The following is a 17,315-nucleotide window of genomic DNA, read 5'->3' on the forward strand; positions in this document are numbered from 1 at the left end:
GATTCCTAAATATTAAAGATACTTAAAATATAGAAACTCCTAAATAATAGAAATACCAACATAGGGTAATTTCCTAATCCTAAACTAACTAGGACCACTAATGTGGCCGACTAGGGCAAGGGCGCGTGGGTTTGCGGCCTTGGCCCGTATGCGCCTGCATCATCTCCTCTGCAAACAGAATATGCCATCATAACAGAGGTTGTCATTCATCAACTCCCTTTTTCATGCTGATTTAACCGGGAACCAATTTTTCACATCAGCATTTGGCGCTAGAAGGAGGGGATCTTTCCAGTAAATCATCAGATTCGGTAACCCGAACCTTATTCAACGTCTTTTTAGAACTAACCATATCACACAGGAAAGCACGATGTCGGAACCTGAAGCAGTCACCGACCTAACACCAGAGGAGCTTCTTCCGCAAAAATAGGCAACCGGGGGCGAAGCAGCGGGGGAAGAACAAATCAAAGAGGAAGAGAGGACAGCAGACCTGACAATGCCCGTGCAGATCGGTGAGAAGGCCGACGAAGTAACCTACGTCGGAAATACCCTGAACGAAAGCCAGAGGGCAAAGCTGGCCACCTTCTTGAGGGCACATCGCTACATCTTTGCCTTTGGAACCGATGAGGTGCCCGGAATAGACCCCGGGATCATCACCCACAAACTGAACATTAGAGAAGGAAGCAAGCCAGTCCATAGATCAGCTGGTGGACTCCACAGCTGGCCATGAACTACTTAGCTTCATGGACGCCTTCGCGGGATACCATCAGATCGCCATGCACTGGGAAGACCAGGAAAACACTACGTTCCCAACAGATCGAGGGTTGTACTGCTATCAACAAATGCCTTTCGGTCTCAAGAACGCCGGAGCTACATACCAGCGTTTAGTCAACGAAACATTTGGGGATCAGCTCGGGAAAATGGTCGAGTGCTATGTAGATGACATGATCGTGAAGAGCAAAGTTCGCAGAGACTTGATACCCAATCTCAAGATTGCCCTCGACAAACTCCAAGCTTACAACATGAAACTGAACCCCGAAAAGTGCGCGTTCGGTGTAACATCGGGAAAGTTCCTAGGGTTCATGGTGAGCCACAGAGGAATAGAAGCCAATCCCGCCAAGATCACGACCCTAAAAAACATGCCTAGTCCGCGAAGTCGAAAAGACGTTCAAAGACCAACCAGAAGGTTGGCATCACTTTCCAGGTTCTTCAGCAAGATGGGGGATAAGGCCCTAAATTTATTCAAAACTCTCCAAAAAGTATCCGATTTCGCCAGGACAGGCGAAGCAGAGGAGGCGTTTCAGGAGCTGAAGGCACATCTTATGAAGCTGCCACTACTGGTCGGCCCAAGCGCGGGAGACGAACTCATCGTTTATCTCGCGACCTCCGGAGAAGCAGTCTCGGCAGTAGTGGTCAAAACAATAGAAGGAGTAATGCACCCCGTATACTTTGTGAGCAAAGTGTTAAGTGGGGCAGAACTGAATTACCCGACCATAGAAAAGTTGGCTTACACACTTGTTTTGGCTGCAAGAAAGCTGCGTCCATACTTCCAGGCTCATACCAGGGTTGTCTAGACAGATCAACCACTCAGGAACATATTACAGAAAATGGATCTCTCAGAACGATTAACGAAGTGGGCAGTAGAACTGAGTGAATTTGACATCAGGTACGATCCTCGAACCGCGATAAAGGGCTAAGCGTTGGCAGACTTTGTAACAGAGTGTTCCATCGCGGCAAACAGTCTTGGGCCAGAGCAGACTTGGACTCTCTTTGTAGACGGAGCTTCAAGCGAAGCCACGAAAGAAGCAGGGGCGGTCCTGATCAGCCCTAAGAAAGCAAAGACATTCCAGACCACCTCGTTTAAGTTCGCAGTAACAAACAACGAAGCTGAATACGAAGCTCTACTGGCGGGCTTAAGCTAGCTCTGAAGGCCAGAGCTAAGGGCGACAGGGTTTTTAGCGACCCTCAATTGGTAGTCAACCACGTCAACGACCACTACGAGGCAAAAGGCGCGGACATGATTAAGTATTTGAAGAAGGTAAAAGAATTGATCGGGCTCTTTGAGAAATTCACCATCACCAGGATACCCCGGGAGGAAACACTCTAGCCGACGCGCTGTCAAAGATGATCAGCGGTCAAACCACGATCCCTGGAGTAATATTTCACTCTCTAAAGAAAAGAAGCATCGAAGGAGCACAAGAAATTATGGCAATCAGGATAAACCAGAGGGATACATGGATGAAGCCCTTTGTCGAATACCTGCTGACTCAGAAACTACCTGAAGACGCCAGTGAGGCCAGGAGAATACGCAGGAATGTTGCAAGGTATACCCTATTGGGAGGACTGCTATACCGAAAATCCTTGATCCACCTTCTTCGGCGTTGCCTAGCAAAAGATAAACAAGAATACGTCATAAAGGAGATGCACGGAGGAGCAGTGATGGGCCTAAAAGGTTACCCTAAATAGGTCTACACCCGCAAGTGCACGGGTGTCAAGTTGTAATATTTCCGGAAAGACCGTTTCGTTCCTCAGAGACTAGTTAAACTTATTCTAAAACTATGAAGTAATAAGATTTTTCAAATGTTTTGATTTTGGTTTTAAAATGAATAAAATAAAATAGCGGAAATGAAAATAAATACAAATGATACAAGGAACTCAAATGGGGGAGAATCTGGGTTTTTTGAATTCACCACATAAAATCATTTTTAAGAACAAATATATAGACAAATTAAATCACTTTCTTTTTATAACTCAGAATTTCGGATAATGAACTATCCTAATTCCGGGAGATGTTTTCGTTAAAACTCGATAAACAATACAAATGTAATTGTTTTATTTCGAAAACATAAATCTTTAAACTACTATCTATCAATTAATAAGTATGCATCGTCAAATGATTTAACCTAAGCACGATGCATCAAATCTAAAAACATAGATAGTGAAAAGAAGATCGATTTAACAAACTAAAACAAATTAAGCTCTAAGGTATAATCAAAGAAATCAATTAAAAATATGTTTTTAAAAGATCGAATATGGTTTCATCCTAGTCGTAGATTAAAGAAAATTAGCTACTCATGCTGAAAGAGATAAATACTTAAACATATATAAGTAAGAGAGTAAAGAGAATTAACTTTTCTTGCTGGTTTTCACCCAAACAGACCCTAAGGGAAATGTTTTCCTTCTGTTTTTACCATTTTCAAAGAAAACAGACCAAACAGACCCTAAGGGAAGTCGATTTTCTCGTCTTCTCAGAAATAATTTCCCTGTCGGAAAATTATTTCCCCACTGTTTTTCTCTCTTGCTTTCTACTGTTTCTGTTTTAAACTTCTTCTAGTCTCTCTCTCTAATACAACTATGAATATTTAAACTCCAGAGAAACAAAAATGAAGAAGAAATAAATATGTTTCAATTGATTCTTTATCTCTCTCTCTCTACAAATTGCCCACTTTCTCTTTCTACAAATATTTTTTTTTTCTCTCTCTCTCTCTGTTTCTTTCTCTCACTAAAAGAATTACATAACAAGAAGAAGTAGATGAAGATAATGGTGTCTCTCTCTCTCTCTCTGATTTTTCTATAGGTTGAGCTCGAGAGGATAACCCCTAATCTGAGATAATTCTCATTCCCTGCCTCCTCTGTTTTCATAGAAATAAGAGGAAGAATAAACTCCTCCATTAATCTGTCACAAAAAATCTTCAAATCTCTTTCAATCTCCATTGTTTCTATAAAGAAGAATTCTCTCTAATATGTCTACATTTCCATCTTTCTCTCTTTGAGAAGATAACAGCTCCTTCTTTGTTTTGAGAATATTCGATCCAGCCATGCCAATATCTCTCTTATCTATAAGAGATGATAAAAGATAACAACCAACCGAGCTCTCTCTCTCTAGAATATTTTCTCTTTCAACCAAACCTTCTCTCTTTCCATCTCAATCATTCTCCAGCTATCCTTCTTTCTAAATGAAATCTCAGAAATCTCTCCCTCCATTTATAAGAGAAAGATTTCTTTCTCTTTCTAGTGGGATTTAAATTTGTTTCTAAAATAATAAAGAGATGAGAGAAAGAAAGAAGGAGAAGTTTAAAAAGATTTAGGTGTCGTTTGACAACCAAAAGTAGAAGTACTTTTGCTTGTAGTAGAAGTTCTTTTGCTTTAAAAAAGTAAAAAAATTTCAAAAGTATATTTGGCAAAAATGTTACTAATAAGTAAAAAAAAGTCAAAAAGTTAGTTTGGTAACTCAATTTACTTTCGATAATTTTATTTTTCTTTCTCATAGAGATACTTGATTTTAATTGAATTTATTTATGATTTTCACTATAACTCTTGTATAAGAAGTAATGGTGATATTGGTGGTAGTGGTGGTGCCATGAAGGTATGGTTATGGGGTGTGGTGGTGGTTGAGGTTTGATGGAGGTGGTGGTATAGAGGTATGATGGTGGTAGTGATGGTGGTGGAGGTATGATGGTGGCGATGGTGGTGGAAGTATGGTGGTGGTGATGGTGGAAACGCGGTGATGGTTGGGATACAATGGTGGTGGTGATGGTGGAAATGCGGTGGTGGTTGGGATACAATGGTGGTGGTGGATAAAGTGAGTGATAGTGACGGAGTTATGGTGGTGGTGGTATGGTGATTGTAGTAAAGGTGGTGGATAAGATATGTAGGTGGTAATGATGGAAGTACGGTGGTGGCGGTGAAGGTACCGTGTTGGTGGTGAAGGTACCGTGGTAGTGGTGAAGGTGTGGTGGTGGTGGTGGTGGTGAAGGTACGGTGGTGGTGGCGGTGGCGGTGAAGGTACGGTGGTGGTGGTGGAGGTACGGGGATGATGGTGGAGGTGGAGCTACGAGGTGGTTGTTGTCGAGATGTGATGGTGTATGGTGGTGGTGGTGGTACGAAGGTGGTGGTTAAGGTGTGGCGGTGGTAGTTGAGGTATGATGATGGGGGGAGTGCAATGCTTGTTGTGGTGGTGGTGAGGTAGAATGGTGCGGTAGAAGTTTAGTTGTGGTAGTGGAACGGAGATAGACAAAAAAAATCGTCAAGTAAAATTCATGCATTTCTCAAAAAAAAAGTTACTTTACTTTGAAGTCAAAAGCTAAAAATTTTAACTTCAAAAGAAAGTCAAATTTTAACTTAAATGAAGTCGGTAATTTTTGCGTACCAAATTAACTTTTTGACTTTTCTACTTAAATAAGCAAAAAAGTAACTTATTTTAGTGTTGCCAAACGACACCTTATTCTTGGTTAGCCAGTTGGTTATTTCCATTTGGTTCAACATTCCCAATAGAAAGTCACGTTGCTGGTGAGTTGCCGTTATCCCTTTAATTAGAAAGATAAGGTAAGGTGGGGACTACTGAGAAAAGGAAATCTAACCGTTTGATCCAACCGCACGTGCTTCCTGTCCGTTCGATCTACCAGGGGAGCTTTAAAGCTCTCATGTGCGATGCACCAGATAATGTCTTCTTGAAAATACCGACTCACTCCCGCGTGCCAAAAACAGTACCGAAAATTACATCCTGGACGTTGGATTGCATGCCACGTGTCCTTGTTGACTTGATTTTTACCCAAACTTTGACTTGGTCTTTCTTTCTTATCCGGACTTCGATTCGACCTTCGTTTTCACCCACAGACTCGTCATGAACTATACTTTCACCCGATCATCAATATTGGCCAAATTATCAGAATTCCCAAATGACCAAACTGCCCTTTTGTGTGACTTTCTCCCGTTTTTATCTAACTTTCGAGCACAATTCCATATAAGACACCTGAACAAGAGAAACTTACAAATCATCAGAGTAACCGCTCGAAATAGACTAACTAAACCGAGTTAAGAGATTCAGGTGGGACATTTTCATGTCTCATCAAACAGCTAGGAATCATGCAGGCCCAAGAACTTCGAACAGACAGCTTACCTTGGCCGGGTATTATTGGCCAGGGATGTTGGAAGATTGCATAAACCATACCAAACATTGCACGCCATGCCAGGTATATGCTAACGAGTATCGCTTGCACCCCATAGAGCTGACACCTATCATAAGCCCTTGCCCCTTCGCATAATGGGGAATCGACTTGGTGGGACCATTCCCAGCCGGCACGGGAGGAAAGAAAATGTTACTAGTCATGGTGGATTACTTCACCAAGTGGGCGGAGGCAGTGGCGTTAACCAGGACTCATACACAGGAGATCGTCAGTATATTATGGACGAATATAATAACCAGGTTTGGAGTCCCGAGGATCCTGGTCATGGATAACGGACCTCATATCAACAATGACGCCATTAAGCAGTTTCTGACAGAGTATGGAATCAAGCCGGCTTACGTTAGCCCCACACACCCCGCGGGAAATGGACAAATTGAGGTAACCAACAAAACTCTGGTCAAATATATTAAAACCAAATGCCATAAAAACATAAATTGGGTAGACGAATTCCCCGACGTACTGTGGACATATCGCGTCACACCACAGAGACAGTTCACCCGAAAGCTTGAAGTGTGCTGCCAATGGAGTACCGACAGGTTTTGCCTCAGTCATACCAAAACGTTCCAACATTTTCTCGATGTACGTTTTTTGAGACAAGAATAATTTCCCAGCAGATCTGTCTCTCCGTATCTCCATACCCAATATCTTCCTTTAACATGTGGATTTCCAACATATCCATGTGGATTTCCCAACATAGCCAAGTCTTTCATCTCAAACTCACCCTTTAACTGATCCTTTAACATGTGGATTTCCAACATATCCATGCAAGCTATCATCATGTCATCCACATACAGGAGTAGATACACATAAGAACCATCCGATAGTTTCCTGTGGTACACACAACTATCATACCTGCTTCTGTCATAGCCATTTTTAATCATAAACGTGTCAAAACGCTTATACCAGTGCCTAGGAGACTGTTTCAGTCCATACAAAGACTTCTTCAGGAAACAGACTTGGTCTTCTTTCCCGAGAATTTCAAACCCCTCTTGCTGACGCATATAGATTTGTTCCTCCAGCTCTCCATGTAAGAACGCAGTCTTAACATCAAGCTGCTCCAATTCCATATCATACAAAGCAACCATAACAAGTATCACTTTAATCGAGTTATGTTTAACAACAGGAGAAAATACCTCATTGAAGTGAATCCCTTCTCGATGTGTAAATCCCTTAGCTACTAACCGTGCTTTGTATCGTGCATCTTCCACCCCTAGGATTCCTTCCTTCTTCATGAAAACCCATTTGCTACCAACAATCTTCTGACCGTTAGGCTACTCAGCTAATTCCCAGACCTAGTTCTTCCGAAGAGACTCAATCTCCTCATTCATGGCAAGAGACCACTGACGTGATTCATCACTCCCCATAGCTTCTTCATAGGTACATGTTTCACCTCCATCAATGCTTTCCCCCACACTAAGTGCGAATGCAGCCATATCTGCCATCCCATGCCTTTCCGGTGCCTGGATGTCTCTCCTTCCCCTGTTCCTCGCAACACTGCAATGAACCAACTCTGGTTCATCTTCCTCAGCTTGCTCATCTACCTGAGGCCGAACCTCTTCCGGAGTGTCTATCTTAAACTCCACTGCTCCCTATGATCTTCCTCTTCCACCTGTTTCCCAACACCCTCCCGAGCATCTACAGGCGTTACCTTCTGAGTTACCATGACTAACTCATCAAAAGTAACATCTCTACTTATGAGAAACTTCATCGATTTTCCATTCGGATTCCACAACCGATAACCGTTAACTACAGGCTCATACCCAAGAAATACACATTTATTAGCCCTCGGATCAAGTTTACCTTCCTTAACATGTGAATAAGCCGGATAACCAAAGATCCTCAAGTTTTCATAATTTCCAGGATAACCAGACCATACCCCATTCGGAGTTTTACACTCAATAGATGTACATGGTGAAATATTCACCAGATACGCTGCCGTGTTCATTGCTTCAGCCCAGAACGGCTCCGGCAACTCTGCATTTGAAAGCATACAACGAGCTCCTTCCAATAGAGTTCTGTTCAGACGTTCCACCACCTCATTCTGTTGCGGGGTCTTTCTGCCCGTATGGTGTCTCACTATCCCTTCGTCTACACAGAACCTATTAAACTCGTTTCCGCAAAATTCCATGCCATTGTCAGTCCTCAAACGTTTGATCGATTTTCCAGCCTGCTTCTCGATCAAGGTCTTCCACTGCTTGAACTTGACGAATGCCTTATCTTTGCGTTTCAGTATGTAAACCCATACTTTCTTGGAAAAATCATCTATCAAGGTTAACATGTAACACCCCCACTATGTGAGCTGACCCGAGTGGGACCCCAAAGATATGAATGTAATCCAGAGTTCATTTGGTGTTGTATTACAAGAGAAATATTCATGTGATATGACCAGTGTCGTTTTTGTAAAGATCTTTTGACATCAAGAGTTTTACATGTACTAACGCGAGTAAAACCGAAGTCTGAAGCAGTGCAGAGCTGGCTTGCAGAATTGAGCTGACTTTGGGCAGAGTTAGGGTCTGAAGCAGTGCAGAGCTGGCTTGCAGAGCTGGTTGTCTTCAAGTGGGGTAGATGCAGAGTTGCTTTTTTCCTTGTTTGTCTCTTGGAGAGATAGAGACATCTATGAAATGGAATAAATATGGACCAAGCTACTTATGGATGTAAGCACAATTAACATCGCTACGGTTGGGCTATCGAACACGGGATCAGAAGTGAATTACGAGTCGAACCAATCTGCGAATCAAGCGAGCTCCCTTGCATGCAATGATGTATGTCTGCTCACAAAGCACGAAGGGTAATTGATCAGATTCGTGGGCGTTCCTAGGAGGAAACACTTATGATACTAGAACTCATGCCTTATCGAGCATGTTATCCCATTTTTAAATTGGGTTATTCCGCAGCAGCAAATGCTAGTCACAATATGGATTTCAACGAAATAGATTTAATCATTAGTCAAGCCGAAGTCAACGAGGGTACTATCGTGAAAAAGTTAAAACCTCGAGCTCGAGGACGTAGTTATCCGATAAAAAGACCCACCTGTCATATAACTATTGTATTGAAAGATATATCTAAAGATCAAGAATATTATATATGGTTAAGAAAATATGGATGGGTATATATTGATAAATATACAGATGTTAGAGAGAGGTATCTATGTATGAAAGAGCATGACAGACTGCTATTAGAGGAGAAATGGGCTAATGATGTTATAGAGAGGTATCGATGTATGATAGAGCAGAAGGGACTGAAATGGGCTAATGGAGAAAGCGAGGATGTATGGGACAAAAAATAAATCCACTTGGTTTCAGACTTGGTACAACCCAAAGGGAATAAGGAGGTGAAATTTCCCTTGATTGATTGGGCTTAGGATTAGGTAAACAGATGCAGGGAATCAAAGAGCCCTTACTAGATAGGGGGAGTGTGGTATGAGGGAACATTTGGATTGGGATAGAGATTCATCTTTGAGATTCAAGATTCAGCCTATGAGGGCCGTTATTGACAAGATTTTAGACAGCGGTTGTTCCCCAATTAGGCAAGTTGTGTTCCTTTCCATACCGCCTGTCCCCTTATCTAACAAATAGGGCTGATCTTGTATCTGCTTCCGACCCTTACCTACTCGCACCCGACAGATAGAATTGATTGACTTCTGCCTACCCGCTACCCGTCAAGGAAAGCTTTTTCAAAGTAGTCAAGAAACCTTCCCTTAAGCCGAAACCGCTTAACAAAAAAAAGATACATATAACAAAGGACTGCCCTCCCGGCTCTAGAACAGGCTCTTGCTCTAGCTCCGCCCAATGCTCGGAATGGTGAATTGATCAATCCCGAAACTAGCCAACCCACCAAGAAAGGGTATGCGAAAGCCACTTTCTATTTCTAATATTAGAAATAAGCATTCCCAGAATTTTTCTGGGCGGGCATTTTACCAGAGGTTTCTATTGTCTCAATCTACCCCTGTGTGATTCCTGTTGAAGCATATACTCGGGAGGTCGGCGCAGGGCGGACGATTTCAAAGTGGACTCCCCATTCATTAGATAGAGAAGATCTCCAAAATTTCGTGATCCGCTGCCGAACTTATTCCAATTCCAACAGCTCGGACTCGGATCGTGGGGATCGCCGGAATACTTCGTATCAACAGAGACTCGGTCTATCAATATCGATTCGATCCGAGATCTCTTATTGAATTGCTCATTCAATGAGCATTCTCAATATTATGCCTTGAAGAGGACTCGAACCTCCACGTTCTTTAGCACGAGATTTATAAAGTGATGTCGCCGACTTTTGCTTGGCAAAGTTGTCGTTGTTTCCTTCTGCTTGTCCCCTAGTCGAAGCTTGGATTGCTTGCACACCTCTTGGTGAGGGGGAGGTCGATGGCATAGCCATCGACCCTCCGACGCCCAAGTCACTAGGTGATATAAAAGATAAATGATAACTTAGTGGAATTGGGTTAGAAATAGTACCGTTTTAGGTGTCTTGCATTCCAACTGTTGTTGATATCGAGACCTTCTTGTGAGGGGAGCTTGTATGCTCCTTGTCCCACTACTTGGGTGATGAGATAAGGCCCTTCCCAAGTGGGAGCTAGTTTTCCTGCTCCTGTTTGCTTGGTGTTCTGAAAGACCTTTCGAAGTACCCAATCCCCAACTTTGAAGGATCTGATTCGGACATTTTTGTTATACTGAGAGGCTGCTCTCTGCTGGTAGACGGCATTTCTGATAGCTGCATTGTCTCTTAGTTCATCAATTATGTCGAGGTTGTGGTTAAGCTCGACCCAATTGCTTTCTTCTTCAGTCCATAGATATCGTGCGTTAGGGACTCCTGTTTCAACTGGGATTACAGCTCCGGAACCATAAGCTAATGAGAAAGGGGTTTCGCCTGTTGTCGTGCGTACAGTTGTTTAAGCATAGTACTGCCGGTAGTTAATCTGCCCATGCTCCTTTAGCTTTTCCAATTTCTTTTTCAGAGAGTTCATGATCGTCTTGTTTGACGATTCAGCTTGGTCGTTAGCTTGAGGATACCTTGGGGTTGAAAAGCTGAGTTTTATACCCAAGTCCTTGCAAAAGTCTTGGAAAGTGAAGCTTATAAATTGGGATCCGTTGTCAGTGACGATTTCTTTGGGTACTCCGAACCTGCAAATTATATGCTTCCACACAAAACTCATAACCTCTTTGTCTTTTATTTCGTGGAAGGCCTCGACTTCACTCCACTTGGAAAAATAGTCGGTCATGGTCAACATGTACACACGTTGGCCTGGGGCAGTGGGAAGTTTCCCCACTATGTCCATGCCCCATTTCATGAAAGGCAAAGGTGATAGAATGGAATTTAATTTTCCTGGGGGGAGGTGAAAAGTTTGGGCGAACCTTTGACATTTGTCACATCGTTTGGCATGATCAACTGAATCAGCCCTCATGGTCGGCCAGTAGTAGCCGACAGTCAGAGCCCTATTGGCCAAGCTACGACCGCAGAGTGGTTGCCACATTCTCCTTCGTGTAATTCTTTTAAAACATACTTACCTTCTTCTTGAGTAATGCATTTGAGGTAAGGGCCTGAATAAGATCTTTTAAGCAGTTGACCGTCTAATATGCGAAATCTCGCGGCCTTTGCTTTTAACCTTCTTGCTTCATTTTTGTCTGAAGGAAGCTCGTCGTTGGTCAGGTACTTTATGACAGGGGTCATCCAGGCGTCAACTGTATTTACAGCTGCTATTTCTGGTTGTGGGGTTCTCCAGACGGTTGGCCACTGGAGTAGGACTAGAGGTATGTCCTGAGCTATCTTGGTCTGGATTGATGAGCCAAGGTTTGCCAAAGCATCTGCATGCCCATTTTCAGCCCTGGGTACCTGTTCATATTATATCTCGCGGAAATATTTTTGTATTTCCTTGACATGGTCCAAGTAGGCTGTCATCCTGGCATCTTTGGCTTGGTACGTACCTTGAAGTTGGTTGACCACTAGCTGGGAGTTAGACCTTACATAAGGATTCCGGATCCCCAATTCTTTAGCCAAGGTAAGATCTGCAATCAAAGCTTCGTATTCTGCTTCGTTGTTAGTTGTTTTAAGTTCGCACCTGATTGCTTGCTGGACTATGTCCCCCTGTGGGGAGGTCAAGATGACACCCAGGCCAGCTCCGTTCATGTTGCTTGACCCATCCACGGACACGGTCTACTTTTGAAGGTCAGGTTCAGTGAGGCAGAGTAGCTCTTTCTGGGCCTGCACTCGAGAGTCAGGAGTAAAATCGGTAATGAAGTCAGCTAAAACCTCGGATTTGATCACCGTTCTTGGTTGGTACGTGATGTCGTGCTCGCTGAGTTTGACAGCCCATTTAGTCAAGCGTCCAAACATGTCTGGCTTGTGCAAGACATTCTTCATCGGGAAGGCAGTGACGACCACAATAGAATGACATTTGAAGTACAGTCTCAACTTTCTAGCGGCTGTCACCAGAGCTAATGCCAACTTTTCTAGCTGACTGTACCGAGTCTCGGCATCAAGTAAAGACTTGCTGGCATAGTAAACTGGGAGTTGCTTACCGCCCTCTTCTCTTACCAAGACAGCACTGACAGCTGTTTCAGATATTGCTAAATAAATGTAAAGGTACTCGCCTGACTTAGGTTTTGACAGCAATGAAGGTGAAGTAAGGTACTGCTTTAGTTGTTGAAGTGCGTCCTCGGCCAGGGCAGCTACCCTTCCTGCTAATTTTTGCATGTCTTTCACACACTTGGGAGAAGGGATGTTTATTACCGATTGTATCTGGTTTAGATTGGCCTCGATCCTTCTCTTTAGGGCCTCAAAGGCCTGCTGCAAGTGGTTGATGTGTTGTGCGGCTTCCAAGGATTTGACCAGCATATCGTCTATATATACCTTCATTGTGTCGCCAAGCACGTTGGCAAACATCTTGTTCACCAATCTTTGATAAGTAGCTCCTGCATTCTTTAGTCCGAATGACATGACTTTATAACGAAAGATGTCTCTCTCTGTTATGAAAGAGGTTTTTTCTTGATCTTCGGGGTGCATTAGGATTTGATTGTACCCCGAAAGGCATCCATGAAGCTAAGGAGTTCTTGACCGGCGGTTGCATCTACTAACATATCTATGTGGAGCAGGGGAAATGAGTCTTTCAGGCATGCCTTGTTCAGATCAGTGAAGTCAATGCAGACCCTCCATTTCCCATTTTTCTTCTTTACTACGACGACGTTAGCTAACCAGTAAGGGTAATGAACCTCCCTGACAGACCCTATGTCTAGTAGCTTTTCTACTTCTTCCTTGATTACCTTATTACGTTTAGGTGCAAACCTTCGCCTCTTTTGTCTAACAGGCGGCTGGTCTAGATCGACTTGAAGTTTGTATGTTGTAATGGACGGGTCTATGCCTGTCATGTCGGCGTGTGACCAAGCAAAATAGCCGTGTTGTGTAGTGAGGAAGTCTATCAACTTTTTTTTAAGAGTAGGACTTAAGATAGACCCTATCTGTACTTTATGGTCAGGGTAGTCTTGATGGATTTGTACTTCATCCAGCTCCTCTATGCTAGGTTGGTCGGGGTCAGCACTATGTGGCTGCTTAGTCTGTAATTGCTATAAAGGGGTCTTGGGAGATTTCATTGTATTTTTATAACAATTTCGGGAGGCCCCTTGGTCTCCTTTAATTTCTCTAACTCCCCAGGGTGTATGGAACAGTACTACCTGATGGAATGTTGAAGGGACCGCTCTCATTGCGTGGATCCATGGTCTGCCTAGGATCATGTTATAGGCCGACGGAGAGTCTAGCACCACGAATGTGGTCGGCAAGTTGAGTCCTCCAGCATAGACAGGTAGAGATACTTCTCCCAAGGCTGCTTCTGTTCACCACTAAAGCCAATGAGTACGGTCGATCGACGATATATGCTTGTCTCATCTAAGCCCATACCCTGTAAAGCATGTAGAAATAGTACATTAGCGGATGATCTATTATCAATTAAAATTCTTTTTACCAGAACGTTAGCAATTGTAAGAGATAGGACGAGAGCGTCATAGTGAGGGTTGACGAGCACTGTGACTTCGTTGTCTACGAAGCTGATGATCTGAGCAGTACAAGCTGGTGATGGAGCATCAGTTGAGTGTGTTGCAGGGCTATGAGCTATCCTTGCGCTCCTCTTGGCGGCTAAATGGCTGACTCTGCTTACTTCCAAACCTCCATTGATCATCAAGCATGTCCTTGTTGGGATTGGCGGCTCTGGCTCCTTCATTTGTTCGTCCCTAAGTGCTAGCGTCCTTTTTCCTTTGTCTGTTAGCAAGTCCGTGAGGTGCCCTCTTTTCAACAGCTCTGCTACCTCCAATCGCAGGGCTATACAATCTCCAGTAGTGTGTCCGTGATTTGAATGAAACTCCCACCACTTGGAGTTGTCCCTTTTGTCGCTTGGGGTTTTGATCTTACCTGACCATCTCATGGTGTTGCCCATACCTTCCATTACGGCTATTACTTCGCTGGGCTCAACATTGAGATTGTACTCTGGATCTCGCCCTGGGAGGACTATGGACCTTTTCGTCAGGTCGTCTGGGTGGAGGATCTAGAGGTCTCCTGTTCTCCCTTGGGTTTGGACGCTTTGCTGGGTATGGGTCTCTGTTGCCTCTGTGTTGCGGTCTGCGAACGGGTGCCCTGGATCGTCAATCGCTATATTGGTCATCGTAGGGATACCCTTTGTTTCGGTGGGTCTTGTCTTCTTTCCACCTTATCTCCAACCAAGCTCTAGACAGTACGTCATCAAGGGTCGCGCAGTTGAACTTGGTCAGCTCTTTGTACAACTATCCGTCATGTAGGAGCCCCTTCCTGAAGGCGTCTACAGCAGTCCCGGTGTTGCAGTATGGGATAGACACTTTTTCCCTGTTGAATCTTCCCACGTAATCTCTAAGAGGCTCGCCTCTCCTTTGTTGTATTCGATATAGGTCGCCAGATAATTTCTCTATCTTCTTGCTACTAGCGAACTGCTCAACAAAGGCATCAGTTAGTTGTGCGAAAGACGAAATACAGTTGTTAGGAAGATTAGTGTACCACTGCAGGGCGGGGCCAACGAGGCTAGAGCCGAAGCTCTTACACATGCAAGCCTCCCTTAGGTCTCTTGGTATGGCGGCAGTAAACATACGTTGCTTGTAAGAAGCAATATGGTCAGCCGGGTCAGATGTACCATCGTACATCTTCATATTTGGGAAGCTAAACTTCCTAGGCATTTCGATGAGAGCTATGGCATCCAAAAATGGTGAGCCAGCATTACTATGGGCAGACTCTTTTTAAATGGAGTCGAAACCCTGGGTATGCGTGTAAGTAAGGTCTCTAGGTCTGCTTGTCTTTTTTGTCAAGCTCTGCTCTAGAGAATTATCTCTAGGGGAGTACGGGTGTGTAGAGATGTAAGTCCTGTTAGCCTGCAACATAGGTACAGTAAGTAAGTGAGGAAGAGCAGAGGAGTGAGGTGCAGCTGTGGTCTGCATTGTTGGGCGTTGGTTGTCATCCAGGTCTGGTTGAGTGACTGGTCGGTGATGAGTCATGAAAATGCCTCATTTCATTCTCTTAATTGGAGCTAGTTAGTCCATATCGAGCCGTTACTCTGATGAACTGCTTGATTTTCTTTCTCAGGTGTCTTTTACGGAGTTTAGTGTGCAAAACAGGCAAAATCGGGAGAAATTAATGTTAGGGGCATTTTGGTCATTTGGTGACAAGGGTAGCTTGGTAAGTTTGGATAATGTTGATGCTCGGATGAGAAGAGGGGTCCATGACGAGTCCGTGGGCGAAAACGGGAATCAAATCGGAGTCCGGACGAGCAAATTAGCCAAAGTCAAAGTTGGAGTCAAATTTGGTTGACCAAATCACTTAAATACACGTGGCGTGCAATCTGACGTAATATGGATTTTTTGGTACACAGTTGGGCTGTGCGGGACGCTTGTTCGGGATGGCAAAAATTTACGTCCCAATACACCCGCGAGCAAGTTATTACGGTGCTTCCGAGCTTGTCCGCCGTCAAGATCCGTGTTTTGAAGATCCGACGGTCTCTAAAGCTTCCCACCGTGGAGACCTGGGCACCAAATCTCCAATTCTAGAGAGAGAAGGATAAATGAAGATTTTGGAAGGAAAGAGAGAGACCCGAGAGAGAGATAGAGAGAGAAAAAAATTGAGCCGAGATGGGAGGAAGATGAAACTGAATTGTAATCGGTTAGAGGAGATATTCGACTTATCTTTAGGTCTATAAAAACAAAAGAAGATTGCAGAAAAAAAAGAGGGGGAGAACATAGAGGGAGAAAAGATCACGGGTTTTGGAGATAAATCTTGAGAGAGAAACCGCGAGAGAGATTGAGGAGAGAAACAGAACCAAGATCATCTATAGTTTCAAATTCTTCTTATGGATTTCTTTGCTTTGTGAGAGAGAGAGAGATTACAGAGAGAGAGCGAGAGATTGTAGAGAGAGAGAAAAACAGAAAGAAATTCATTATGATTTCAAGTTTATAAAGTTATATATTTTTAATGATTTCATTACTATAATTCCATTCTTTTTGGTTATATTAGATAGAAAGATAGAAAGGAATAGTTATAGTAGAGAGAGAGAGAGAGAGAGAGAGATTACAGAAAGTTAGAGAGAGAAAGAAAGTTGAAGAAGATGAGAAAATAGTTTTCTCAAGGAGAATCCATTTCCGGGAAGACGAGAAAATCGTTTTTCCAAAGGGTGCGTTTGGCAGAATTCCGGGAAAAACAGAAGGAAATCAATTCCTTAAGGCTCTGTTTGGCTGCAAAATCAGTAAGAAATTCGACTTTTTCTACTTTTCTCCCATAATTTATTTAGTTAAACTTCCATCTATCATCATGAGAAACTTATTTTTGTATCTAGGGTTTTAGATGAAGTCCATAATGAGAATGTTATCGTTTTGATTTATCTACGAGTCAATTAATGTTTAGATTAAAATCTTAGTATCTTTTAAAAACTTTATTGCTTTTAACGATAACACTTTCCGGATTTTAGAGCGTTCATGTTATAGAATCTGAGTAGAACAAAGTACTTAGTTGACTAAGGCAAATACATCGTCTTTAGGATTATCATGTGGACGGATTCGAAAACCCTAGGTTCCCCTTTTCTGAATATCAACGTATTTGTTTTCTTTTGAGTTATATTTGCTATTCTTTTTATTTGAATCACATTACCAATCAAACCACTTTTGAAAATCACAATAGTTTTAAGATTAAATTGAGTTTGACTTAGTCTCTGAGGAACGAACCGGTCTTACCGAGAAATTACAACTTGACACCCGTGCACTTGCGGGTGTAGACCTATTTAGGGTAACCTTTTAGGCCCATCAAGTTTTTGGCGCCGCTGCCGGGGACTTAGTTTAAATTTGATCTAATTTTATTTCTATT

General features: G+C 43.1%; 1 protein-coding gene across 1 annotated transcript; it reads right to left on the reverse strand.

Moving 5' to 3' along the window:
* Positions 1-13,704: 13,704 nt before the first annotated feature.
* Positions 13,705-14,388, reverse strand: LOC147544128 (uncharacterized). Its single transcript, XM_086635634.1, has one exon. It carries the CDS (start codon positions 14,386-14,388, stop codon positions 13,705-13,707), a length of 684 nt encoding a protein of 227 aa, XP_086491760.1.
* Between the last annotated feature and the right edge of the window lie 2,927 nt (positions 14,389-17,315).

Source organism: Eschscholzia californica, unplaced genomic scaffold, assembly GCF_041429995.1.
Source record: "Eschscholzia californica isolate CP2 unplaced genomic scaffold, dmEscCali1.0.p SCAF_4, whole genome shotgun sequence".
In the NCBI taxonomy this organism is placed as follows: domain Eukaryota; kingdom Viridiplantae; phylum Streptophyta; class Magnoliopsida; order Ranunculales; family Papaveraceae; genus Eschscholzia; species Eschscholzia californica.